At 53.2% G+C, this 26469-nt stretch overlaps 11 protein-coding genes across 11 annotated transcripts; 3 read left to right on the top strand and 8 right to left on the bottom strand.

The window, feature by feature from the left end:
* Window positions 1-924: 924 nt before the first annotated feature.
* On the bottom strand, window positions 925-1269 carry EV422DRAFT_498787 (uncharacterized protein; the record flags this gene model as incomplete). The annotated part of the gene is made up of 1 exon (XM_053068045.1): window positions 925-1269. A coding segment is annotated over one exon (345 nt), but the record flags the coding sequence as incomplete, so codon positions are not given.
* Window positions 1270-2895: 1626 nt separating this feature from the next.
* Window positions 2896-3819, bottom strand: EV422DRAFT_551233 (NUDIX hydrolase domain-like protein; the record flags this gene model as incomplete). The annotated part of the gene is made up of 4 exons (XM_053071824.1): window positions 2896-3029; window positions 3100-3213; window positions 3302-3631; window positions 3708-3819. The coding sequence occupies 4 exons, from the start codon at window positions 3817-3819 to the stop codon at window positions 2896-2898; spliced, it is 690 nt and encodes a 229-aa protein (XP_052923600.1).
* A 600-nt stretch (window positions 3820-4419) lies between these two features.
* On the top strand, window positions 4420-8157 carry EV422DRAFT_175995 (uncharacterized protein). Its single transcript, XM_053065121.1, has 6 exons — window positions 4420-4908; window positions 5042-5334; window positions 5399-5447; window positions 5527-7493; window positions 7566-7791; window positions 7868-8157. Exons 1-6 carry the CDS (start codon window positions 4768-4770, stop codon window positions 7979-7981), a joined length of 2790 nt encoding a protein of 929 aa, XP_052923599.1. The 5' UTR covers window positions 4420-4767; the 3' UTR covers window positions 7982-8157.
* EV422DRAFT_176015 (uncharacterized protein) lies at window positions 8157-9971 on the bottom strand. Its single transcript, XM_053065122.1, has 2 exons — window positions 9302-9971; window positions 8157-9235 (listed from the first exon to the last, which is right to left on the bottom strand). The coding sequence occupies exons 1-2, from the start codon at window positions 9770-9772 to the stop codon at window positions 8333-8335; spliced, it is 1374 nt and encodes a 457-aa protein (XP_052923598.1). The 5' UTR covers window positions 9773-9971; the 3' UTR covers window positions 8157-8332.
* A 3111-nt stretch (window positions 9972-13082) lies between these two features.
* EV422DRAFT_508143 (uncharacterized protein) lies at window positions 13083-14113 on the bottom strand (the record flags this gene model as incomplete). The annotated part of the gene is made up of 4 exons (XM_053068717.1): window positions 13083-13202; window positions 13333-13556; window positions 13680-13711; window positions 13746-14113. The coding sequence occupies 4 exons, from the start codon at window positions 14111-14113 to the stop codon at window positions 13083-13085; spliced, it is 744 nt and encodes a 247-aa protein (XP_052923597.1).
* Window positions 14114-14456: 343 nt separating this feature from the next.
* On the top strand, window positions 14457-16628 carry EV422DRAFT_551232 (P-loop containing nucleoside triphosphate hydrolase protein; the record flags this gene model as incomplete). The annotated part of the gene is made up of 3 exons (XM_053071823.1): window positions 14457-14586; window positions 14655-16458; window positions 16535-16628. 3 exons carry the CDS (start codon window positions 14457-14459, stop codon window positions 16626-16628), a joined length of 2028 nt encoding a protein of 675 aa, XP_052923596.1.
* Window positions 16629-17111: 483 nt separating this feature from the next.
* EV422DRAFT_508141 (histidine phosphatase superfamily) lies at window positions 17112-18079 on the bottom strand (the record flags this gene model as incomplete). The annotated part of the gene is made up of 2 exons (XM_053068716.1): window positions 17112-17748; window positions 17832-18079. 2 exons carry the CDS (start codon window positions 18077-18079, stop codon window positions 17112-17114), a joined length of 885 nt encoding a protein of 294 aa, XP_052923595.1.
* Window positions 18080-18362: 283 nt separating this feature from the next.
* On the top strand, window positions 18363-22694 carry EV422DRAFT_537769 (ras guanine nucleotide exchange factor domain-containing protein). Its single transcript, XM_053070937.1, has 19 exons — window positions 18363-18818; window positions 18881-19020; window positions 19084-19130; window positions 19202-19236; window positions 19301-19417; window positions 19481-19543; window positions 19596-19703; window positions 19784-19924; window positions 19989-20105; window positions 20182-20271; window positions 20337-20426; window positions 20489-20645; window positions 20721-20865; window positions 20943-21093; window positions 21152-21448; window positions 21503-21685; window positions 21764-21856; window positions 21928-22071; window positions 22143-22694. Exons 1-19 carry the CDS (start codon window positions 18495-18497, stop codon window positions 22371-22373), a joined length of 2673 nt encoding a protein of 890 aa, XP_052923594.1. The 5' UTR covers window positions 18363-18494; the 3' UTR covers window positions 22374-22694.
* EV422DRAFT_621806 (uncharacterized protein) lies at window positions 22597-23621 on the bottom strand. The gene is made up of 3 exons (XM_053074151.1): window positions 23393-23621; window positions 23128-23326; window positions 22597-23065 (listed from the first exon to the last, which is right to left on the bottom strand). The coding sequence occupies exons 1-3, from the start codon at window positions 23505-23507 to the stop codon at window positions 22696-22698; spliced, it is 684 nt and encodes a 227-aa protein (XP_052923593.1). The 5' UTR covers window positions 23508-23621; the 3' UTR covers window positions 22597-22695.
* A 599-nt stretch (window positions 23622-24220) lies between these two features.
* EV422DRAFT_569681 (uncharacterized protein) lies at window positions 24221-24850 on the bottom strand (the record flags this gene model as incomplete). The annotated part of the gene is made up of 3 exons (XM_053072792.1): window positions 24221-24472; window positions 24535-24743; window positions 24838-24850. The coding sequence occupies 3 exons, from the start codon at window positions 24848-24850 to the stop codon at window positions 24221-24223; spliced, it is 474 nt and encodes a 157-aa protein (XP_052923592.1).
* Window positions 24851-24910: 60 nt separating this feature from the next.
* On the bottom strand, window positions 24911-25968 carry EV422DRAFT_621805 (uncharacterized protein; the record flags this gene model as incomplete). Its single annotated transcript, XM_053074150.1, has 3 exons — window positions 24911-25165; window positions 25238-25347; window positions 25428-25968. The coding sequence occupies 3 exons, from the start codon at window positions 25966-25968 to the stop codon at window positions 24911-24913; spliced, it is 906 nt and encodes a 301-aa protein (XP_052923591.1).
* Window positions 25969-26469: the final 501 nt, after the last annotated feature.

Below are 26469 nucleotides of genomic sequence, written 5' to 3'. Positions count from 1 at the left end.
GGGAGCTTGTTGCTGGTTCATCATAGCGGGAATTGGCTGCGATGACTGCTGAGCACCCATTGGACCGTTTTGGTTGAACTGTGGGACAAACGGCGCCTGCTGTTGTTGATGCAGTTGTTGAAAATCTTGCGGAGGTTGCTGTTGGACGTTCTGAGGGGGATGCTGTTGGCTCAGCGGTGGTTGTTGAGCGGGCGGCTGTGGTTGCATTTGAGCTGGGGCGCCGAACGGTGACGACTGGCCCATCGGCAATGGTTGAGGTATGACCGGAGCGAATTGCTGGTTGGGGACGGCCGGTTTGAGATCTTGGCCCACCGCCTCGTTCGGAATCGCCGGTACCGCTGGACCATTTGGCCCCTGACCTTGATTTCCAGGGCCTTGATATTGCCTGCCATTTTGCGGACCTTGCTTGAATTGCGGGCCTTGCTGACCCGGTGGCCCTGTCTGGCGATTCCCGTACGGCTTCCTTGGCTCACGTCCCGCAGCCCGATCCTCCGCCTCCTTCTGCGCATGCACAGTCTTCTCATGGTCCGACTGCATCTTCCACAGCTCGTCCCGTTCTTCCTGGCTAATGGGCGCATGCGAGAACTTACACGAGGCGCCTTTCCAGCAGCCGCCGCTGGATTGTTTGAGGTGGTAGAATACGCAGTGCCGGCTGATGGGGTTGCGCTGCTGTTGGTTGAACTGGTAGGCGGGGCCTGGTCGAGCCATTGCGCCGTTGGGACCGAAGTTGCGGAAACCGGGACCTTGCATTGCGCGCATTCCTTCGTCGTCCTCGTCTTCCTCCTCCTCATCGTCGTCGTCGGAGTCATCTTCCTCCGAACTTGAGTCGCCATCACTAGATGACTCTGCAGATGAGCTTTTGTCTGCTGGCATCGTCGTTCCGTTCGGAGGAGCGATTGCTTCTTTGAGGTGTTTCTCGAATCGCTCCTGCTCATGTTTCAGAATCTCCTTCTGCTCGTCCGTCATAGGTTCATGCGAGAAGGGGCATTCATCGCCCTTCTGACATCCTCCCTTGTGTTGCTTGAGGTGGAAGAAGACACACGGCTCTGATTTCAGATCGTGGCTGTAAATACACTCATCGCCGCGTTGGCACGAGCCCGACTTGTAGAACCGGCACGGTAGGCGCTCGGCAAAGCTGCTCCCTTCGCCGTCGTGCGAGTAAGGGCAATTATCGCCTTGGTTACAGCGGCCCTGTTGCCAGAACTCGCAAGGCGTCTTGGCGGCTTTTTCGCGGAAAGCTGCCTCCCGTTTCGCGCTGGCTTTCTTCATGTCCTTTTGACGTTTGGCTTCCTCGCGCTTCCGTGCGATCTCCTCGGGGGTAGCACCCGAGTCGTCGTCTTCGTTCTCGCTGGCGGTTGCGGTGCTTGTACCGCCGTCAAGGAACAGACTTGGATTCTGCACAGGCATGCCGAACAACTGTTGTAATCGCCTCGCTTGTTCTTCCGCCGCGCTGGCCGAGCTGTCAAGAGTAGGCTCTTTCGCGACTTTCTGGCGCTTCGCAGATTTCGCAGCCTTGCCCTCGCCCTTGCTCTTCTTTCGCTTCTTGGTCTTCGGAATGCTCTCCAGATTCTCGAGAGGAACAGTCAGCCCGTTCGCCGCAGCATCATATTCATAATCATCAAATATAGACGTTGTGAGAGGTTTGGCAGGCGCCACCTCGGCATCCGTCACGACCATAGGTTGCTCTCCATCATCTGAGATTTCGCCGTCTTCAAGCTCGCCATCTTCTTTGGGCTCGCTGTCCTCATGGGGTCCATCGTTCGTTTCGTCCGATTTATAAACACCCGAGACGAACGATTCCGTTGCCTCCCGTGACAGCGAAGCATCGTCGGCTTTTACCCCATTTTCCTCAGAGCCTGATCCATTCGCAGCAACATCAGAGATGGCAGAATCTAAGGGAGTTTGGGCCTTCCATTTGTCATCCATATTGGAGGCCGCTGCACTCAAAGCATTCAACAGCGCAGCTGAATTCTGCCACGCATCAGCACCGAGCGCATCACCTCCGTTTAGGCCTTTGCTCGCAGCGGCATCGGAAGCTTCTTCAACCCCGTTAAGTCCCGTATGGCCATTCGTCGGCTCTTTCTCTCCAAACTTTTCCTTCGTAGGGCTTGCCTGGGAAGCGGCGCCGAGCAGGGCCAGGAGGTTGGAATACTGAGTGGCACTATCATACTGCTCCTGACCGTTTTCAGGCTGCTCGTTGTTCATATTGAAAGTGCAGGAATCGTTTTTCCGAAGGAATACTGTTGGCGCAACGAGGCTCTTCCGTCTCAAGCCACCGTTATACTTTTTGTCCGTTCCATGAAACATCAAAGGGAGAAAAAGACAGCGTTAAAGTCTGCGTTCATCGGTCACAGTGGCCTCCCCTGACTAGGCCCACTTCGTTTCATTGATCATTCATAGTCTGCTTACAGGTTGTCTTTCTCACTTTCGCTCAAGAAACTTACGCCTCCCGCAAACAAAGCAGGGAGTGCTCGATGTGATCCCTTTCAAATACACCTTTTGCCATGCATATAGCTTCCTCAACCACTTCTGTCAGAGAGCTGCCAGAGTGCTGTCTCAATTATCTTCAACGTCAGTGGGTGTGGGAATGGGTGAATGTTGGTCGTTTTGGTGGAAAACGATCGACCGGTCATAAGCGGTGCATCTGGGTGGCGCAGCACGTCACCCATGACAAACTGCCCATCGTCGCTTTAGGACATCGACGAAACTCGGCGAGTGCTGTTATAGGACTATCGTGGCTTTTTGCAAACAAGTTTCCCTTCTCGTGGCCATTAGCGTAGTACGCAAAGTACGCCTGCTGTACGATCCTTTATCCCAAGGCTTACGCTCGAACACATAGTAACAGGTTTCATGTATGCACAGTCTCTATACTATACAGGACGAGCTTCTAGGGATCTACTGGGGAAGCATACGGTGGATGGTGTTGACGTCCTTGAATGCCTTCAAGTTGTCCAGGTTGTCCCACCACTTATAGAGGAACTTTTCTACAATCAATCTGAACCAAGGAGTAAGGCTCATTCCCTTTTGATCTGTGGGGAGGCATATTTTCACTAAGTAAACTGCCAAATGAATCTAGCCCGAAAACCTAAGGCATCATACCTGCTGTCGCAAAGATCTCCTGCAATTCAGCTTTGCTGACGTAGCGAATGGACTTGACCTCATTGGGATTGGGGTTACATTCGACCTCCCCTTGGTAAATGAAGATATAATCAACTGCAGCGAGGGGGGGAAGAGGGTCAGCATTTTCGGATACGGCACAGAGTGATCCTCCGAATATTTCAACCTGCAACCAGGAACGTACTTTCGTGCTCTCCCCACAAGCCATCCGATGGCGCCAAGTAGTGTATCCTAGTCAGATACTCAAGGCGATCTAATGGAACCTGGCTGGGAGGGATGCCCAGCTCATGCTCCAACTTCCTCTGAGCCGCCCGCCTGGCGCCGATCTGATCCTCCTCCTCGGTCTCTTCCGCCGTCATAAGTGGGTGTGAACAGCAAGTATTCGTGAAGTATCCAGGAAATGTAATCTTTTCATCCGCCCGTTGCTGAAGAAGGAGTTTGCCCTCCGAGTTGAAGATGAAGACGCTGAAGGCCCGGTGGAGTAGGCCCTTCTCGATGTTTGTCATGAGGTGACCTAAACGAAAAATGGAAGCGTAAATAAGCAATTGACTAGACAAGGGTTGGGGGTGTCCTCCTCAGGGAAAACTTACAGTTCTCCTTCGAGTCGCCATTCAGCGGCCTGTCGTCGTGGTCTACGACGATGCATTGTTCGGCCATGAGGCGTACCTGCTCCACATCATATGCAGCCCAGTCGACACTCATTGCTTTCGTCTTTGTCGGTGAACTGTGTATTGCTGTTGTGCTCGCTCTTCTCACCCACGGCCGGATGGCGAATGCTGCAGGGATGGCGGTAGGGATTGACTTCGTAGTGGCAGTGGCACGCAGAGATCTCGGCGTGAAGGAGACGGGAAGGACAAGGGGACGGCGGAAGCAAACTGTGGTGGGAGTCGGCGACGACGCCAGAAGTTTTAGCAGGGCTGGGCACCTCTGGGTCGGCAGTAGTGGGGGTGGCATTTTGTCATGCCCGCAGAGCCCGCAAAAGCGAAAAAGGTGGATGTGGCATGATGACGGCCGAGTCGAAATTTGACGGCATCACACCACGCGTTCCTTGTCGATCCTTGCAATGAGACGAGAGGGAAGTTCAGGGAACTCCCCGGGTCAGAGGCTGCGTCGGAGGTCATGAAAGAACCATGTTTGCGAGAAGGCGTAGGTTGATATATGATAGTTGGATGCCTGCGTTACCCACCGCTCAACAATCTCAGACCGCGGTGAAGAGCCATGCCATGCTAAACTGTCAAGGAACAGGACTGCACATCAATACGGATAGGGTTCAGTTGGATTGATCTTCCCTTGATTGAGCTAACAGAAGAATCCAAGTGACTCCGCGAACGATGTGTTTTGCCTTCTGAGCAAGCAAACAGGAAGGGGCCAAAACTGATACGAACGTCGTCTTGCTTGCTTTTTGTTTTTCTTCTTTTTCAAAAAAGGACGCCTGGGTTGTTTGTGCAGACAACTGTCGTAATATTTTGAGGATGCACTCTGGAGATGCGCGTTGAGCTCGACTTATGGGCTTTTTGTCCTTTCTGAAAGCGCATTACGTATCCTGGTGATGTCCTCCAATCTCACACATCCAGAAGGCCATTATCTCCCCGCAAACAAGCCCGTGAACACCCCGCGCAGAAGAGTCAGGGGACGTCACCTTATCGGAATATGACAGCGGCATCCGTATTCGAGCAATGGGCCGATGAAGTCTTGGCTATCTGCCCTGGCCACCCGAGGGCAAGTGTGGTGCAAGTGCTGCAAACGACTAATAGCAAAGACGAGACGATACTTCGCATGTTGGAGGGAAACGTAAGTTCAGCTAGCAGTTGGGGTGTTGGCAGGTGCTCCGGCCTGGAGAGCTTTTCACCAATAGTGTTAAGCTTACTACTAAGCGGCAAAACACATCAGGGACTAAAGCCTACCCCACTCCCCTCTTTTGCAGTTCCTAGAAGGCGGCGACGTATGTGACAATCTGATTATACTACCCACGCCACAACGCCCCTCGAAACGCGCCGCCCGGACGCCCGCCTCCTTCTCCCGGTCGATCAGTTTCCCAACTGGAGGAGCCGCCACGCCGACTTTCCTCCGCGCGGCTAGCTTTGCTGGACGAGAATGGGCTGCGGGAAGCGGTAGAAGAGATTCATATCAAATGGGAGAAGAGGAGCAGCTTTCGGAGGACGACGAAGAGGATATCCCACCGCTGCCGCAGACCGATTGGACTTGGACTCGTGATCTGTAGGTGGCATCAGAACTACTCAGTTGTGGGATTGATGCTTATTGATTACATCATCTGCACTAGGCCGATGTTGGATAGCATTCGCAAAGCGAGGCGTTCTCGTGATGTGATTGTAAGTGACATCTACCTTCAACCGCATTCTAAGCGCGTGTATGATGTGATGGGAGACGCTCATGCTATTGATCGGGCAGGGCAGCAAACAAGATGTCCGGAACGAGGCGGACGACAGCGATGTGATGGACTTGAGCCAGGACACTGTGGCCTTGGACACTCATGACACCGAGGAAATCATTGATCTCAGCCAGGATGACATCGACATGGGCGCAGATTTACACTATACCTGCGACGTTTACAACACCATTGATAACGTGATCGATCTGTCCATGAGCCCGCTGAAGAAGGATCTGCAGGAAGACCTGTTTTGGCTGGACAGTGTGTGCGAAGGTGCCCAGCGTCGTTGGGTGGATGGTGGAACCAAGGTGCCGAAACGGAGATCTAGAGGGGGGACAGAGCGGGCTGCTGGTGGCTTCCTCAGGGACTCGGATGTTGAGATATCGCCGGCGGTTGGACTCCGATCCGAGGCTCGCATGCCACCGGCGACCAGTGCCACGCCAACAGCCGCGTCCCCGTTTGTGGAGGAATCCCCAATTTCGGTTGTGGGACGCCTCGATCGGTATGCCATGCCATCTGCACACGTTATCAACAAGCGGAAATCCGCGGAAGTGCCAGTGGATTTGCCTACGGCCAATGACAAGCCACCCCAAGTACGGAAGAAGGCCAAAACTGTTTCTCCAGCGGATAGCTCCGTTACCCCACCGCCACCACCACCCGGTCGTGTAGCCCCTCCGTATAAACCCAGCACAAGCAGATATGTTGAGCCACCAGTCCAACGCACTCCTGCGTTGCGGAAGACGATGTCAATGCCTGTGGAGCTCGAATCGCCCAGTTTTATCGATCTGGTCGACATGCCAGATGTGTTCAGGCCATCACAGCAGATGAGCTCCTCCCCACCTCCGAGGATGCCGCCTGCGTTGAGAAAGCAAGGGTCTTCTGTGGCAACGGCCAGCTCTGCATCGCATGTTGAAGTCCCAACCGTCAGTCGAATGATAGAAGACGTTACGTCTTCATCTGCTCGGGAGAGAGTCCCCTTGCGGAAGCACGTCTCATCCTTAGCGGTTCTCAATGCTGCCGCTGCAGCCACCAGTGCAATGGCGGAGCCTCGGCCCTTACCGAAGCGAAAGGCACCGACAAAAAAAGCTAGGGAGGTTGATTCGGCGGTTGGCGCGGGACTCGATTTAACATGCAAAGAAAAGGCGAAGCAGGATAAGGAGGAGAAAGCCCGTGCCAAGGAAGCTGCAAAGCTGCAGAAACAACGGGAGAAAGAGGAGAAGGCTAGAGCCAAGCAGCAGGAAACAATGAATAAGAAGTTGCATAGCTCTGTCAACAAGATCCGCACCAAGACGGATTGCGTCAAGGAGATGATTGTGGAGGTGTCGCCTGACTTTGCCTCTGCAGCAGAAGTGGAGACCTTGGTCGCTGCGTTAAGACTGGCAGGAACCGACGCGCTCGTCCATCACTGTAGGCCTGCCGGGGCTGCGAATTCTATGAGCGATGTGGCGGGATCAGTTGATTTCGCAAAATCCATTCTGAGCTGGAAACGTAAGATTGCACGGAAATGGGACGACGAGCAAGATATCTGGGTCGCTTGTCCCGAACACGTCGAGGAAGAACGATTCATGATGGTCCGGCTGAAAGCAGCGTCGTTGGCTCAGATTGTCGCGCCGTCCGCAAATCCCGCGCGATCCACAGAGTCCCCGCTTATCACCTACCACCGAGCATTGCTGCAAGCATATCCCAACAAAGAGGTGATTTACTTTGTTGAAGGAATGGAGCAATATGCGAAAAAGCAGACGCGAAAAGCAGCTTCTGTCCCTGACCGGGAAAACTCTGACGGCGAGGACCCGAATGTGAGAGCGAATGGAAGGAAAAAGCGTGCGAGCGCAAAGTCGCTTCCGTCAGGCGGTGACGTGGAAGATCACTTGGTCGCATTGCAATTGTACGAATCTACGGTTCGGGTACATTGTGGAAAAAACTTCACTGAAGCTATGGAATGGATTGGGAGTTTCACGGAGCAGATCTCCATGATTACGGAACTCGAGTAAGGATCATGTGTCGGTTTGCCACACCAGCTGGTTTATGTACCAAGCTCACAATTTACTCTGCTACCTAGACACCGAAGCGAAGAAGCCTGGCAGCTCGGCTTCGGTGACAAGATCAAATCTGGCGATACAGCAGCAGAAACATGGCTGCGGATCCTGGAACAGATACAGATGTGCACTCTGCCCCGAGCGAAAGCTATCGTGAATGTGTATCCAACTTTGCAGAGTCTTGTCTCAGCATATGAGGCTTTGGGACAAGATACGAAAACGGCAGGGAACTTGCTGGCGAAACTACAGGTACGGGACCAGAATGATGGTTGTTTTTCCGTCCAGAGAGGGGGAGGCTCACACCCTCTCGTTCTTGCAAACGCAGTATAACTCGGGCACAGACGCAAACTCCAACATGAGGAATATTGGGCCCGTGCTTTCGAAGCGTGTTTACACGTCGCTGATGGACGAAGATCCTGAAACCTTGCTAATGGATTAAAGATCGTATTGAAATAGTTGTATCATAGTGTCAGATGAAGCTCATAGAATTTTTGGAATCCAGCTAATACAAACATTACCGAGGGAAATTAACACTATTTACACTTTGACCCAAGAAGGGATGAGGAGGCTAAATACCTTGGGTAGCTTACGGAAAAAAGGGAACATACAAAACCGGGGGTATTTTGAAAGGTATACAAGAAGTGCAAGCAACGGTGACGAGCGGTCGGAGACTACGTAGAGTGTTCCGATAGCATCATCACAAAGGTTGGGGCCCGGACTACGTAAGGACTCGTGGGCGATTTGAGTGGGAAAGTCCGAACGTCGGAAACCCCGCAGGGCTTCAAGTCCTTTATTTGCTTTGGAACGACCGATGATGGGGATGGCCTGGTTGTACGGGTCCGCCGGTTTTGCCCTTCTGGTACGGCGCACCTACGGAAATTGCCGAATCGCGCGGCGTTTCCGGTCGGGACTGCATAGGCGGTGCGGTGTGCCTGTTGACTCTACCGGCCGGGACAGCGCTTGAGGAGCGTTGCTGGGACGCCGGACTGCCGTGTGGCAATGTGGACCCCTTCTGAGTGCATACGGCCCATTTTGGCGGTGGGCGCAACGAAGAGGACCGTGCTCTGACCTGTGGTGCGAAAGCACGGGGAGTTGCCACGGAATCGAACCGTTCTCGTCTGTCTGTGGGCGAAAGGGGCGTTGATGTGTTCGAATACAAGGAAGCACGGGAGGACAGCATCCGGGACGAGGAAATCACGGATGGAGGAGGTGGAGAGGTTGGCAGACGGGCGTCCGCCATCAGTGGCGATGTCTCAGGTGTAGGATATTGAGGTTGGAAACTGTGTCGAGAGTTTACAAAGGCCTTGTACTGCCCAGTGTATACTCGCTCGAGAATGCGGGCGACAGATTCATCTAGTACCCCGCACCAAACCGCATCTTTAGCGTTGATTGCCACGGCTACGCTGACGCGACAATCGTATGGCAACCAGACGGACAGCGACGACGGGAGGTCGGGGTCTCCGAGATACTTTTCCCATATCTTTCGCACACGTCCAATGAGAGAGCTCGGTACGGCTAGTGGAGGGGCGGTAGGCGGAAGCTCTGGGGAGATGAATCTTCCGATCCCATATGTTGGGATTGTGTTGCGCGGTAGACCTTCCCGGTATTTCCGGGGGAGGGAGTTTGCAAGGGCGACGACCAAGTCGGTGTACGCCGTATGGAATCGCAGAGCATTGAGTGTGATGGAATCGGACTGGGAGGTGATCCGGTTTAATGCCAATGTTGTGTTCAACGACCTTTGCGCCTCAAGACAACTAACCTTCAGAAATTCCAAGAAAGCTTTGAAGCTAGCCTCATCGCTGAAGAGCATCCGTACAAAACAATTTCTTGTCCAGGAGATCTCTACGATATGCTCTCTGGGGGCAATCGATCTGCCGCGAGATGCGATTTCCACTTCCGAGGATGGCGGCCGTCGTGCCATGACCATCGAGTCCCCCCTCTTGCCATGCGGGCTAAACCTCCGGTCCCGATCGCTCCTACTGCTATCTGTCCACGATCCAGAACTATCGTTGTCCAACCGACGGTAATCAACGTCTGAGCCATGATGCGAGCTTCCGGAACTGTACGAGCCGAAGCTCCTTTCAGTGCTCGGCCTAGGACTTGTATCAGGGCCATGTATGGAGGGTGACACCCTGTGATCCATTCCAAAACGCAGCTCCAACTGGTCGAGCAGCGCGTCAAAGTGCTCATCGTCGCATCTTCCCTGCTCCCGCTGGAATACGCCGCTCATCTCGTCAATCGTTCCCGTGTCACTTGGGATGGACGGCAGAAATGGCAAAAACAAGCGTTCGACTGTTCCTTCCTGCTTTGAATATCACTCGGCGATGGTGGTTCGGACTTCAACTATCGGGGCCTTGAAGACTTGGACGTTCCAACTTGGACGACTGGTGGCGGGCTAGGAATCTCCCACCTCTGGCGAACGATATCATACTGTAAGTTGGTTTAAGCATGCAGGTCGATATATACTCTGTTCATGGTTGTGCATGATCCATGTCACTTCCCGCTGGTAGAACGGAAGCCGACGACATCTCACAGGATGATTGTGTGTTTTTGTCGATGGCCCGACCCCGCGCACAAGTATGACGGTTGATGAAGGGCTTGCAGTGAATTGTGCGTGAAGGTATAAAGAATGCCCCGCCAGGGCTCCCTCGTATACCTATTCAAACTGCGCTGGCTACGTGGATCAGCACGGCGGATGCGCAGCCCTGACTCCGCGCAATCACACAGTCGTGCGTTTGTACGCCGTGGCTACTCTTGGCACACCTACAACGCACGACCAAATTTGTGCGCTGCTGCCTGATGAACGATGAGTGGTGACTGTCGAGAGACTCATTTTTCGTCTTTCGGTGGTTTTCCGGCTGCCAGTAAATCTAGACATCCAGCTATTTGCCGAGAGCGACGACTTGGGATATGGCAGGCTATCATCCATATACAGTACATACCATACAAGTTTCTGCGTCTGCTATCTTGTGTGCTATATGTGTAAGCATCCTCCATGTACATATGTATGTATACGTAGTACCTATCTATGTACAGTATGTGTCTATATGTCTGCGACCTCACGTGATTAAGTCAGTGTCCATCGCGAGCTGCCATTGAATTGACAGCGTCGACCACGGCATCAGTCTCCTAAATACTTTGTGCTTCCCCCGTTGGCAGCTATCACCGCAGCCATTCTCCTCGGCATGTGTCAAGGCCGAGGTCAAGACGTCGGGGTCAATCTCGCAATGGCGAGCATCTCTCGTCTGCTTGCTTGGTAGTCGCGGGCAGAGTTTAACGAGACTTGGAGTCAATGGATAAGTAGTCGCTGGATTCGCGTTGTGCATAGTCCAAGCGCCGCCCGCAGCCAGAACTGATGTTGGCACCAGGAGAACCGTTTCGCCCGGATTGAGAAGTATATGTCTATGACCGCTTGCCGGATCGTATTGAATTTGAGGGAACGACATATTTGCGGGCAAGAATATATGCGAGCGACTTGTATCGAGTGGATCGAGCGAAGGTGAAGAGCAGTTGCGGATTGGTGTTTGTGGATCGAGCGAAGGTGAAGAGGAGTTGCGGGTTGGTAAACACCAAAGATATCATCCGCCGAATCTTCAGAGACCGGAGTTGGCTGACGTAACGGCAAACGTAAGCATGATTGGGATCCATGCTCCTCGTGCCCGCTAGCGATCAGCTGCGGACTATAAACGTATGGGAGGCTAGAAGGAACTCTGTTCAAACTGACGGGAGTTTGACAGCGACTGACAGTTTGCAGCATCGCGGTTCAGGCCATTGGGACTGTACTGCAATATCTAACAGGCATAACCTGTTACACACCTCCATCAACGATGATGGTTTGCTTCGAGACCGCTGGCATATGTTCAATCAGCATCGTTACAAGGGCCTGTTCACGCCTTCATGGAATGATTGGAAGGCAGACAGAGGACGAAAGTCAAGACAGGCACTGGCATGACATGCTTGAGGCCAACTGATACAGCCAAATCATAATGTCAGTTGTATTTCCAGTCCCCCTTTTCAATAGAGTTTACAAAGCATATTCCTGTACGGCCACAGAAACGGCAATCAATTGGCAGGCGGGAAGCCGCTTTGAAAGGATCTCTCCATGTGGAGGTGGCAGAGACCATGTCGTTGGCGAATAGGAGACGATGATTGTTTGTGATGAAGAGCAAGGGGGCTGCCCATGCTGGCAGACAAGCAGACACATGCTGATGGCGGGAAGAGTAACCGACGCGACGCACTGGGCCTGGGACTCAACGAAGATAGAGCAGAAGTCTCTCCCTGGTGTTATGACTGGGCGGAGCCGATGGAAATAGAGGCGACTTGTGGTGCAGGTTGTTGACAGGTAATGGTATTCAGACCGAACCAAGAACTAGAACAAGACTAGGAAGAACTGGTGTTGATCTGCTGGGGGATCAGGAAGTGGGGAGCTCAGGGGAGGCGGCTATTTATGCTTTTCTGGGAAGGCTGGGGAAGCGTGGGGAAGCAGAAGGGTACGGAATGAGAGGGAAGCCAAGAGAAGCGCCAAGGGTGGGGAAGCATAGAAACAGAAGACTGGGGATGGGGTGGCTACGCTGAGGCTGTGGGCGGGTACGTGGGGAAGTATGAAGAAGGGTTTGTAAGCGCCGAGTGTTGGGAGGTGTGGCTACGTGCGGCTGCGTGGAGAAATGAAGGCAGTGGCAGGTGTGGGGTAGCGCGGCTGCGTGCGGCTGCGAGGTTTGGCAGATGTCAGGTTTTGACAGGGAATTGACATTGACTGACTGTTGGGATGCTGTCATGAGGTAAGCGCATGGTATGGACGCGTCGTCCATAACACCTGGTTAAGTGAATCAGATTCTGCTCGGCAAGCGCACCCTCCTCTACATAGCAGGCCTGTGCTGAAAGATTTGGCGAGCACCAAGATGCAAGGTGAGTACACTGCTCGTTGCCCAGGATGAAGCTTGTTCAAACTTCTTATTACGGGATAGCACTGTTATGATCTCGACGACTGAGGCGGAAGCGAAGTAGAGAAGACAAGGCGAGAGTGATAGGCAACAAGAGATTGTATTGGCGAAACAAGAAACAAGGACTAGAACAGGAGATGAGAAGAACTGGTGTTGATCTGCTGGGGAGGAAGGGAATGGACGAAGAGAGGCTGGCTATTTATAGATAGGCAACCCAGCAGATCAGAGAACAACAACAACAAGAGGGGACTGGGGGGCGCCAGCTATGCTCCTAGAGCGTGCGTGGCGAGCGTAGAGAGCATTGCTACAGCTGCTGGCTATGGGGAAGCAGTGGGGGGTGTGGAGAAGCCGAGGGAGGATTGGCGAAATGAGAGGAGAGAGGAGGAGTGGCAATATTGCAAGAGGATTGGCGAAATGAGAGGAGAGAGGGGGAGTGGCATTGACATTGACATTGACACTGACATTGACACTGACATTGACATTGACATTGGCGTTTGACATTTGGCGGTTGACATTGGCGGCTGTCAGTAGGTAAGCTTATGGTATGGGCGCGTCGTCCATAACAGACGTTGTTGATAACATCTGTCTGTATGCCTTTGTTCACCCCCAGGCCCTCCTCATGTTGAAACACCCCCACTTGCCTCCAAGCCGTCCAACATGCCCCACAAACAATTTCCTGCGTCGCTCCCTTGCCGAAGAAGAAATCCCTCCCCATTGCCTCTGCCCAAGCCAAAACCGGCCACGGCGCACGATAGAATCTAGAAGAGCTCTTCACCCGGCAGTCAATACAACCCGCGCTGTATCGAAACTGCTTCCCTTGCTTCAAAACCCTCACTGCCCCCGGCCTCACCGCTGCCCCCGGCCTCACCGCTGCCTCCAGCCTCACCGCTGCCCCCGGCCTCTCCGCTGCCCCCGGCCTCGGCTTCTCACTTTCTCCCCCTTCGTCCCGCTCCGGCTGCCCAAGGTCCTGTTGCACTGCCCCCGGCCTCACCGCTGCCCCTGGCCTCGGCTCCCTACTTTCTCCCCCTTCGTCCCGCTCCGGCTGCCCAAGGGCCTGTTGCACGCCGTTTTGTCCTGGGCAAATATAAAAAGGTCGAAAGCATGCATATCAGAACACTGTGGTGAACTCCTGGAGCCGTACGACACCCTTGTCCACCGCAATCAGGCACGCAATGCCGGCGATGCTCTACTGCTTACCTTCATCACTAAAATCCATATTTCTCAGCAGCCTGTGATTCAAATTGAGTGTTGTTAACTGGGAACCTCAAGCCTAGGAGGTCCTGAGCCCGAATATCGCCGGCAGAGGTTCTGTATGTGTATGTCTGTCGAAGCGATGGCAATGATGTTGGCAATGGTGGGTAAGGAAAAAGGCCAAAAACGGCGCCGCCGCCGTCGCGACAAACGTCCAGAAATGGGTGGCGCAGCAATGGTCGGCCTGAGGTCTTCCTGTCGCGAGACTTTCCGAGGAAAACTCCAAAAAGTGTTCTTGGCCTTTTGAAGTCGATGCTCAACAAGACGGCTGATGATGATGCTGACGTCCCCATCCACATCAAAGCTATGTTGCCTCCATCAAAGCGAATGAACCGCATCAGAGTGTAAACGGCCTGGAAGTCACGTGAGGTCGCAGACATATAGACACATACTGTATACCCTGTGTAAATATTTTCCAGAAAATGACAGTTGTGGTCTAAACAGCGTTGACAGGAAGGATATGACCTTGAAGGTTGCCCCACGCGTTTTTTAGCACATGTCACCGCACACCAGCTTGCCAGAAACAAGGGACTCTATCGATTCTCTTCCAATTCACGCTGGTACTTGTAACGCAATCTTGTCCAAGAACATCGGAAAGGGTATCCATACGAGAAGGTCAAAGAAAGTTGTGAAGCTATACGTAAGGTATTTTGGGAGGTCTTTCGCAGCCACAGGATTCCTTTTTATGTGGTTCAATCGCGCAGAAGCATTGCCAACAACCGCATGCCTCCCGCAACGAACTCGGGCCGCGCCACCCCGCTTGAGGATCGGCTCAAGTCACTCGCTCTGGACGATGCACGGTCGACGCGTCAAGGCGAAAGTGGGCACAGTCTGCCATCGTCCCCGCCGCGATGTGAGTAGTCCCTGTTTCATGTTTTTGTGGGCATGGCCTCTAAAAGGATTTCTTTCCCACGAGCCTAGACGTTCCTCCTCATCTTCGCAGTCCACAACGAAGCGAAGGACGAGTCAGTCCGTCATCTCCCAATGGATCAGTGTCTCAACGGGTTTTCTCAGACCCCGGCGCCGGAAAGCACCACGGGATAGGTAGCTCTGCAGCCAGGAGTGCTGAGCCATGCTATGATACCACCAGTCAAGGGCTTCGTCCACGAGGCAAGGTCCCTGCACATGTCGAGCATACCAGCCGACAAACACTGGACGATTTGCTCGCGCAACGATCGGATGTTGGCCCACGGAACTTTCAACTGGAGGCTCACCTATTTTCTGCGAACAACAACACAGGCATCAATTTCGAGAAATACGATGAGATTCCGGTGGAAGCATCAGGCAACAACATTCCGCCGCCCATCCAAGACTTTCTGAGTTCGGAACTGGACGACCTCGCAAAGTTCAATGTGAAGATGACAGGGTACAATCATCCCACGCCAGTTCAAAAGCACTCGGTGGGAATCGTCACAGCCGGACGAGATTTGATGGCTTGCGCGGAAACTGGAAGTGGTAAAACCGCCGCGTACTTACTTCCGACCATATCGCAGACGATTCGGAATGTCCCTCGTGCCCGTAACCATGTCGGACATGGTCGAAACCAAGTCGCTACGCCTTCGGCCCTGGTTCTAGCCCCTACTCGTGAGCTCGCTATGCAGATCTACGAAGAAGCCCGCAAATTCTCTTACCGCTCTTGGGTGAGACCTTGCGTTTGTTACGGTGGCCAATCGATAAGCGAGCAGTTCCGCGACATCGAACGTGGGTGCGAGCTACTGGTAGCCACCCCTGGACGCCTCGTAGACATGATCGACCGCGGGCGTATCTCACTCAGTAACATCCACTATTTGATTCTTGATGAAGCTGATCGCATGCTGGATATGGGATTCGGGCCTCAGATTCGCAGGATTGTGGAGCAGGGTGATATGCCGCGAAAGGGACGCCAAACGCTAATGTTCTCAGCCACCTTCCCTCGCAATATTCAGATGCTTGCTCGGGACTTTTTGCACGATTACATATTTCTTACCGTCGGACGAGTCGGGCACACTTCAGAGAACATCACACAGCGAATCGAATATGTCGAAGAACCGGATAAACGATCGGTACTCTTGGATATACTTTACGCGGATGGCGAAGCTGCGAAATCACCCGGAACCGTTCAGTTGACGCTTGTATTTGTCGAAACGAAACGCGGGGCCGATCTCTTATGTCGCTTCTTGCTCGAAAGGCATTACCCTGCAACGTCCATCCACGGCGATCGCACACAACGAGAACGCGAGCAAGCCCTAGCAATGTTTCGATCAGGCCATACTCCTATCTTGGTCGCAACCGCTGTCGCCGCTAGAGGGCTCGATATCCCGAATGTTAGTCATGTCATCAACTTCGACATGCCAAACGATATCGATGACTACGTCCATAGAATCGGTCGTACAGGTCGAGTGGGCAACACTGGGAAAGCCACCGCGTTCTTTGACCTTCAACGGGATGGTGGTGTCTTGAAAGATTTGCTCAACATTCTCAGCGAGGCCCATCAAGAGATACCTAGCTGGCTCGAGCAATGCCGAAAAGTTATGGAGCAAGAAGCGTACCGTCAAAAGGCCAGCGGTCGCGGTGGGAAGCGCGGCGGGTCCAGCCAATCTCGCGGTGGAGGAGCCCGCGGCGGCAACCGATTCGGAGGAAACGTCGACTACCGCAAGGCGAATGTAGCCGGTTTCAACAACCATGTCACAGGCAACTTTGCACATGGTCCTTCGGCCGGGTATGAGCACTTCGGTCACGGTGGTGGGTATGTCAATGGAGGCTACCCTGGAGAATACATGGACGCGTTTCACGGGAATCACAACTCGCACTACGGCCAGCAGTATCCACCTGTACTCCACCCTCAGCATGGGGTTGGTTGGCGTCCAACCTACCCGGAAAGCTTCAATCATTTCAATGGCCAGCATCCTCACATGAACAACAACAACTGGTTCTGAATCGTTGGGGAAGGCAACGTCTGTCAAGAAATCTCACAATATATCAAGGCGTAGAACATGTCGTCATCCGCTTCAAATGCATAGAAAGATGGATACGCGCATGGCGCACCCTGAGGTCGTCTATGAGCTTATATCAGTCGTTTTATATCCCGTTGAGTAGCATATTTAGATACCCCGAAGGTGGCATTCATATCGCCAATCTTCTTTCGTTACCTTTTTCTTTTTTCCATTGTCTGTCTCGTTCATTTTCTCCGAGTTGGCTCCTTTCATTTTCTCCGAATTGTTCTGATGTATATACTGTCATGTCGCCGGTTGGCAAAATGTAAATCCAAAGCTCATAGACGTGTTAACCTGTCCATAGCGGAGGTACTTTGGTCGAACCTTCCCCAAACACTACAGTGGATGGATTCAACCTCATTTTTCATCCACTCTCTTTTACTGTAAACCACAGCTTGCGATACGTCTACTCGAACCATCCAATGACGACCATGGGTAGCATCCCGCCGGGAGGCACAGGGAAATCACGGTGCCCGGTGATGTGAATACTGGACTCAATTATTCCCCCATGGCACACGATTCCAATCAGCTTCTCCGACGTCAAGACATCCAGCGTCTCTCCACTCGACGTCTCAGGCAGGGAGAATAACCCATCAAAAACCGCTCTAACCCTTTCGATGACATGCTCGTCCGGTTCCCTCACATCTTTCTCCCACAGCGAGTCTTCGTCGGTAACCAAATCGGTAAAGTCGACCTCGGGAAACCGTTTGCTCAGCTCAGTCCGGGTCCGCCGTTGATCACAGGTATGGTCGCCATACTGTTCTCTCAGGAACTCGATTGCTTTCGGGTCATACTTGTTCTGCGTGATCTTTCCCCAGACCAGACGCGTGGTGTTCAGGCAGCGGGATAATGGCGAGGTGACGATCAGCGACGGGAGGGCCAACTTGTGTTCGTTGATTTCGGCGAACAGGTTGTCGGCGTTTTGAGCCAGTTGCGAGATGCCGAGGGGAGTCAGGGAGGCATCAAAGTAGAATGGGAGTTTGGAATAGTAAGAGTCCCACGCTTCTTTGCCGTATTTCGCTTCGGCCACGTTATGCTCGCCCCTTCATGTCGTTGGAAACCAAATCATTAGATGCACGCGTATCCAGGAATTTGAAGAAGCAGCCGCCCATCTGGTTATACGCACTGTCCGTGTCTCTGCAGAAAAAGCAACTTGACCACCCCTTTCTTCCCGACCTTCTCCTGCAGCACCCTCAATCTTCGGAACGTTTTCTCCCAGCGAGACTCCGACTTGTCGACCAGGCCCAGTGCTACGGGTATCAGCGGAAAGGCGGAACCGTCTGTTCCCGGGTCGGACTGCTCGAAGTAGCCCTGTACGGCTTCGTAGCGGATAGGTTTCCTGCGTGCGCCGTTGAGAAGAGGTTGTTGAGGCATTGCTGCTCCTTGGGCATTGAAGCACGCGCACGAGGTTATGATGAAGGCGAGCAAGAAGTGTGCGACCATCGCATATATCCGGTGGCTCTGTGTATCTGGGGCGATGTTTCACAAGCACTCCCTATGCGCTAGACTATTGGTTCAGTGTAGGACCTAGGGCTGAGAATCCCGAGATGGGGTTGTTGTTTCGCCCGGTGGTTGAACAACAGCCGGAGGCAACAGGTTCCGGCCGGACATGCGGCGGTGATCCTGGGATTCCTGGGGACCGAACGGCGCGTCGAAACCCTCTTTCAAGAGCTTCCCAATGCGTATTGAAACTTGCACGCAAGGCCCTCACCCTCTTCCTAGCCTTCCTGCGCCCACTGGACTAACAAATATATGTAGATCACTTCGACAGGCATAGCAGCGTCCAGGAATGAGCACCGTTATAGGGTTACTGACAGAGAGGGATGCGCGAGGCCTTTCAGAATACATCGAGTCGCTGAAGGATGTCCAAGATGAGCACGATGTCAACACCTACAAGCCGAACCGACCGGAAACTGAAGGGGAAAGTCTAACCGCTCCGACAGATGACGAAGGTCCCGATTCTCGTCGGCCGCCTCGGATTCGCACCGGTAGTCATGAGTCGTCGAAGTCCGTTGAATTGGAAGAATTGAACAGAGCAGACTCGGAAGGGAACACGCCCGTTCATTTCGCTGTAACATCGAATTTGGAGTGTCTTGACGTACTATTATCAGAGGTAGAGGTCTTTCCATCGTCGACGTAAGCGTGAAAGTCTTGGCCTCACATGATTGAGTACAGCCAAGCATAGCCGTTAATTCGCCAAACACGAGTGGTGCGACACCACTCCATATTGCGGCCGCCGAAGCCGACATGGCGATAGTTAAGCGCCTGATACGCGCTGGTGCCAATGCTCAAGTCGCAGATTCAGAGGGGAAGCGGTAAGCTTGTCAAGATGCACGGCATGTCAGTCGCCATGGTGTCCGTACCAAACCTTTTACCAGACCAGCAGATTGTGCCACAGACCCGGAAATCCGAGCGTACTTGACAGGTTTGTGATTTGCAATTGCTGCGTCTTGGTGGATTGTGTAAGGCAGGTCTTAAATGCAGCCTTCACTTTAGAGCAGATTGCGGTGCCAAGGCCTGTCCCTCCAAAGGTACCTCCACCCAGATCACGGAAACTACCGATCTGATCCTTGACCTCACATATTTTCCGAGTAGCGAAAGAGCTCCCATCTCATCGAGCTGGAATCACAACTACCGCAAGACTTCAACACATTGAAAGCGCTATGCATAGATCTCGTTGTGTCGCAGAGTGTCTTCCAGGCTAGATGCAAGGTAGTGGAATGCATTTGTCTCCCTGAAAACGTCCCTGAAAACGCTCACCCCATGTATCCGTAGGAAACAGTCCGACAATTGCTCGAAGAGAAGCACGTTGCTTTGCATAAGAATCGACTATTAGAGGTAAACTGCGGCGTGAGGCTGGTGTCGATGGCTTTTTACTCACAAATCCCAGGCAGCAGCGGGGATCCAGGATAAAGAAACCAGCGAACGCTTCATTGATCAACTCCACTCGCTGCAAGATCACATCGAGAAACAGGCCAACACTATATCGTATCTTGAGGTATGCACGCCCAAGCATTTGTCTTACGCATAAGGATTTGAAGCTTACGCATGTGTTTCCCTCATAAATTGAAAGAAAAGACCAGTCTCCAGCTATTCGAATATGCGGCAGCGCAACAGGACGAGTACTACCGGAAAAACATGGCGGATCTGACAAAGCAGCACCACAGCCAGTTGCAGGCCATCATGCGGCGGAGTGAGGAGACTGAAAGCTCATTTATGGTATGTGAGAGTAGAAAGTAGCAAACCTGCCGTCGTGCAGATGCTCATCGACACAATCGCGTAGGCATATCAGAAAGCGCATTCTCTTGAAACAGCCGAGCTTCAAAGACTGCGAACGGAATCCAATCTACAGGACAAAGCGAGAGAAACAATGCCCAGATCCACCGCAATTCCCGCCGAGGTAGTGTGCGCATGCTAGGCTCCCCGACGTAGGCAACAGTCTGTCTGATGTTCTGCACGCTTCATATGTCCAAAAGCAACGCACGCTGCTTGCAGAAACACAGACTCTCCGCAAGCAACTGTCTGATGTAATTGCGGAGAAGGTCGCTGTCGATGAGCGGCTGAAGGTGCGCAGACTTCTGTGTAGTGCTCGGGGCCCTAAGCGTATACTAAGGGTCCACCTGTTGCTCAGTTGACCGAGAAGCTAAAGGCGCTGAGCGAGGAGGAGACGGTCGCACTTCGAGAAGATATGGGCAAGCTCCGCCAAAGGATGCAGCAAGAGGTGCGCTCGACAACATAATTGAATTCTCTCCTATGCATCGCTAATTCATTATCCGATCATAGGTCCTCAAACAACTGCAAACAACACGAGAGGCAAAAGATGACGTGGATGAGTCCAGCGGGAACATCGTCTTCATCCGCGGTGAAGGTGGCCAGAAACGTCTGAAAGGAGGAACGCGAGAAAAGCTTTTAGAGCGGCTGATAGATCCTGCTGTCCATGGTACGAGAAGTGCGCAGCGCTTTCCAATGAACCCAATCTGCAGGCTGGCTCACCATTCGGGACCAACATCACCAGATCACCATTTCCAGGAGACGATTCTGCTTACACATGGATCGTTCATGTCCACCGGCGAAATGCTGGAAGCGATTCTTGCCAAATACCGGGAGATTGCGAAAGGCAAAGATGAAGAAGCTTCCTTGCAGTCGCCTATCCTGCTTCGGTTCGTTGACGCGTGCAAGTGTTACCTGAGTTGCCCGGATAGAGAGCCGTGTGATTGACTCTATGGTTGTGTTCTAGCATCGTCAACCTACTGAAGTTCTGGATTGAGCATCATTGGAGGGATTTCGAGGATGATGAAAATCTGAAGAAGGTGCTCGGGGACTTTATCGAGGACTCGTTCAAAGAGAGCAAGATGGGTCTCGGTCTGCGAATAGCTTTTGAACGCAAGGTAACGGCGCTTTCTACTATCATGCCTCCAATAAGAGTGACGTAAACGTGTTTCGTAGACCTCCGAAGTGATGGAATCGGAAGACCTCTTGCCGGTGGCACCTAAGCCGCTACTCCCAAAGTTTCTAGCGAAACGGTACTCCCAAGACGTTTCATCGAGCCTCATGTCAGGCAGCAGCAAAACGCTGTCGATACTTGCCGATAAGCCGAGCGGCTGGGTGCCGTTTGGAGGGGGGAAAGGCAGCAAAGTTCTGGAAGGAGTGGAAGAGGTTAAACTGAGGTTCCTGGACCTGGAGGCTATTGAGCTGGCAAGACAACTGACGTTACTGGAGTTTGACCTGTTCAAGAGCATACGGGTATGTCTCGCCGACTCTGATCTCCTTGTGAATTCATCTAACTCTTCTGTGCAGTCCAGCGAATATCTGGATTTGAACTGGATAGGCGACAACAGAGAGACCGACGCCCCGAACATCTTACGGATGACAAGGTGGTCGAATCATGTTGTCCAATGGCTTGTCACCGAGATAGTGACCGCGAAGGATAATGTGAAGACACGTGCTGCAGTCTTTGAGAAGACTGTCGCGTTAGGGCAGGTTGGTATCGATCTGGTATGCAGATCCAAGTAGGGCCTCCTGAATCATGCACTGACCAATACGTTCCCACCGACGTAGGCTCTCGACAAGTTGAAGAACTTCAATGGAGTGAAGGAGATTGTAGCTGCCCTGCAAACGTCATCGGTGTATAGATTGAAAAAGACCAAAGAGGTGCGTACCAGCCTCCATATATGGCACGCCGGAGGCCGTTCGCGACCTCTTATACTCTATCCCAAACATAGGCTGTGAGCAGCAAGTATATGCGCATGTACGACGAGCTCGTGAAATCTGTTTCTAGCGAGTTGAATTACAAGCATCTGCGAGCTGCAATACGCGCCAGCGATCCGCCCCTGATTCCCTTCCCTGGACTATATCAAGGTGACCTGGTAAGTTGACAGGATGATTGGAAAGCATCGCCTTATCCTCACTTTGCCAACGTATTCCCGCGCATGCACAGGTCTTCATCGACACCTGCCAAAAGAACAAAATCGACGGCGGTCTAATTAATTACCAGAAACTCGAGTCCATATCTCGGACGCTGATGGAATTAGAAGCATATCAACAAGTGCCGTTTGCGTTAGAACCCATCACCGAGATCCAGGATTACATCCGAAATCATGTCAACCTCGATGACGATCAGGCCTACAATGCCTCGCTGGCCTGTGAGGCTAAACCTGGAGCGAGCTGAGGATCGGCGTCACTTTCAACAACTCCTTCATTCCCACGGTCTTCTCATATACGGCCATACTGCAGATGCGACTACCCACCATTGCCCTGCACAGGTCCACCACCTCTTGACAGCTCAATAGCCTATGGCGTATTTGGCTGGAGTATCCAAACGCATGTACCCGCCCGAACACGCCCCACCGCAATCACCTCACCAATGCTTGTGCACGAACTCTCTCATAGTAGATTTACAAGTTGCCATCATCGGCGACGCCTCAGGCAGAGGTACAATGATGTGGATGGCAGATAACCACCACGGAAAATGGGATGGGGTGAAATCTAGACTACCGGTTACGGGAGAATGCGTCTGGTCTGCGGCCATCAATGCCAAACACCACCGAGCGCACAATCGAGAGGAAATTCTTGGTGCTTAGGACGTCCCGATTGTGCACTTTCATCCGTAGTCGTAGTGGTTGTCTTCTTCCAGGAATCTCAAATGGCATCCAGTCTTGGTTGATACATTCGGGGTTGGGGCAACCCACCAATCCATGGACGAATTCCATTCTTCCCTTTCGAGCTTGCCACGGCCGAGGTGACAGCCGGCATCGGATGTTTTTCTTCACACGCCCGTGGCAGTCTGGGCACACGGAAGACGTTCGATACTCATCTAGCAAGTAGCATGGAATGCTGTTTCTTGCAAAGAGTGTGCGGAATCTGATTTCCATGATGATGAGTTAGCATATTAAAATACATAAAAAACAATGATGGTCACTCACCCCTCGGTCTTTGATGACTCCTGAAAGCGCATGGTTTTTCCAGCGTCGCTCCAATCACCCATGATGACCGAAAAATGCTTTCCATACAGGTGTCGCATGTTCTTGATGAGCTTGCTCTCAGACTTTTGCCGCAGTGAGAACGCCTTGAATCTGCGAGCTACGTGAATCTCATCCTGGTAAAACTCATCCAGGGCGGGATCTGGGATATGGATGGATGTCAGCCCACGTGTTACCAAATTTGAAGACAATGCATGATACATCATACCCGCATGTACGTGATCCACAATGAACGCTGAGAACGCCTTGATGTTCATGCTCTTGTGCGACGGAATATGTGATTCCATCTCAGCGATGCCGGCATTGATCTTTCGCTCTGTCATGTCTCTTCAAAAGTACCGAGACTTTGTCTCGACTGCCCGTTGATTGGATGTGTATCTGGTATGGGGTGGTGCATTGTGAGAACGCGGCAACGGAATGTCGAACAAAGGGGATGGTGGGGATGGTGACGGGGGGGGATGGTGGGGATGGGGACTGGGACAGGGTTGAGGAGGGCGTTGATCGGGATAGCGGCGACAGCAGGGACAGCGGCAACAGCGGGGACAGCGGCAACAGCGGGGATAGCGGCAACAGCCGGGAGGAACAGCGGGGACAGCGGAGACAGCGGGGATAGCGGAGGTACTGCAGATCGAATTCAGTCGCCGTCGCAGTCGCAGTCGCCATGCATCGTCCACATTCTGATCTCATTGAACGTTCCGCCAACTTCCGCGATCGCTTGAGTCCAGCTTGGAGTAGGAGCCGGGCTCGCGATTCGCTCTTCACGACTACGATGGCGAAGCGACAACACATCCCATGCCGGTCGACCTCCCGCAAGCGGCGGTCGTGCTCAGCACAGGAAGCGTTGAGATCAGCGATGGCGGAAGTTGATAGCATAAAATTGATGGCGTAACCAACAGAAGCGACAGCAGCGACGGCGGGGACAGCGGGGACAGCGGGGACAGCGGCGACAGCGGCGACAGCGGGGAGGGACAGCGGGGACAGCGAGGCAGTAGTAATCAACTGAAAGGTACCTAAATGGCCGCTCCTTCTTGATGTCTCAACAGAACAAGAGGTCACGCTTGCCCGGATCAATGCTGACGATGTTTAGAGCCTCCCGTAGTTCAGCGATGTGGTGCTCAAAATACAGCTGCTTGACTTCTTCCCGCATTTGGGCCTTGCTGCGCTTCCGGGCCCGATGCCCATACTTGAGCCCTGGCTTCTTGAAGTGGATGGTAGCGGAATACCCGTTTGTGCTGATTGACCCATCAAATTTGAGACCAAGCTTCGTTCGAGCCTTGAAGACCTTGTCCTGCAATCCGTCATTCGGCGAGGTGAGGTGAGTGAAATAAGCGCAGAGGGATAGAGACTTACATTCACGTTGAGAAACTGCCCCCACAGCTCCCGCTTCCGTTCATCGGTGAATTTCCCCATGCGACGTTGGCTCAAACCCAGGATATGAATGGCTAGGATCCGCGTGTCAATCCGAACAGATGACTGGATTCGAGATTTGCGCAGCGGGATAGCGGAAAACAGCCGCGTTCCACAGCGCTCATAGAGGCGTGAGAGCTCACAATAGGCACCTGTGATGAGGCGAGGCAGGTGTGGACCATGATTAGACAAAAGAGGAAGCCGCGGGGGGGGGGGGGGGGGGTAAATGTACGGGACATAGCTCACCTAAATATGGCATTGCGTCCACCGCAAGGCTGTACGCAAGCGGCTCATCCTGGGGAGGAAACAGAGCCCATAACTAGTCGAGGATGGTCCGCTCAAGTCGTGTGAGGCGGGCAAGCTCCTCTTCGGTTGGGTACTCTTCAAACGTCGCGTACTTTGTACATTGACGGACACAACGATAATAGTGTCGCTGCTGCGCTCTCCGGAGATGCCGCTCCACTTGCTTCAAACCAAGCCTTTCATTGACGTAGCGCAGAAACATTTGCATGAAATGCTCTTGTACGTTAACTTTGAGGTTTGTGAAGATGCTCATAGCCGTGTACGCTGCGGTCTGTTGGCAATATCGCATGCGGATGGGGGCGAATCCGTGAACATCACAGTACTCTTGAACCCGTGGACGCACCTCTTGCGCGATGACTGGATTGCCGTTGTAGCCTGGATTGTTGAGCAGCTCAAACATCACACTGATGTGCTTGTTGGTGATGTCCGGGAAATCGCGTAGAGGATGATCAGCTGCGGTGGGCAGACGTAGTAGTCAGGACATTGTTATGGGAAATATTATGGGAAATATACAGTGTGCCTCAAAAACTCACCAAGGTAGTACTTGAGAAAGAAGGTGGTGTGGCGCGCAAGGACGTGAACATTGCCGATGAACGTTGTCAGGCGCTCCCTTTGAGCTTGATTCTGATTATGGATGACTTGGTGAAGGGAAACCTTGGTGCCGGCATGTGTTTGCGGGCGGGGTCGTTGAACTGGTGGTGGTGGCGGGGGTTCAAGCACCAGGGACCCACCCGGTGTGCTGGGAAAACGGAAAGGGATGGGCGCGGGGAGGTTCGGTGGGCACTGCAGACCCCTGTTCACGGGTGAAAGCCCTCGCTGCTGCTGGTGCTGTTGCCCGTCTTCATCGCCGGAGCTCTCGCCAACCATGTCTGCAATTGCTTGGGGCAAGTGGCGCTGGACAGAAGGTGGGAAATTGAATTGCAGGGGTTGCATTGGTGTCTGCACAGCGGTTGGCGGATTTATGGGCAGCCGCGGGGTAACCGGAGCAACCTTCCTCCTCTTCCGCCGTGGTGTGGTTGCTCCCATAATGAAGCCACCCCACCGGTGCCCCTGGAGCGCCTGGTGTGATGACATGATGGCCGTGCTGTGCCGTGCTGTGCAGGCAGGTGATGAGATCAAGGGGGCTGAGCAAGGGGCCTGCTCTCGAGGAGGATCCAGGACTCCCGCTTACCTGCGAAGCGCTGAAGGCTTTCAGAGACTGGCTGGGGGTTTGCCTTGACTGTGCGAGGGTGGAAGTGTGCGCAATTGCGCGCAATTGTAAGAATGAGCTCGGTCTCGGCGGTCTGGAATTGTCTGCTCACGACCATGTAGAAGGTAGAAGTCTGCAGACGCGGAGCCCCGGGGCACGGTGAGCGACACCCACGCCCGCGCTAACGTGGCTTCACAGGCGTTAGCACCCACCCCGCGCTAACGTGGCTTCACAGGCGTTAGCACCCACCCCGCGCTAACGTGGCTTTACAGGCGTTAGCACCCACCCCGCGCTAACGTCACGAGTCCAGCGCTAACGTGTGTGCGTGTCATCGCGGCGCCCGCAGGACGGAGATACCCTGGGCGAGGTCTGGACGGGCAGCTCAG

This window comes from Fimicolochytrium jonesii (assembly GCF_025526975.1).
Source record: "Fimicolochytrium jonesii strain JEL569 chromosome Unknown EV422scaffold_21, whole genome shotgun sequence".
NCBI lineage: Eukaryota > Fungi > Chytridiomycota > Chytridiomycetes > Spizellomycetales > Powellomycetaceae > Fimicolochytrium > Fimicolochytrium jonesii.
Note: the sequence above shows the minus strand (reverse complement) of the source record. Positions and strands in the feature narration are given on the sequence as shown.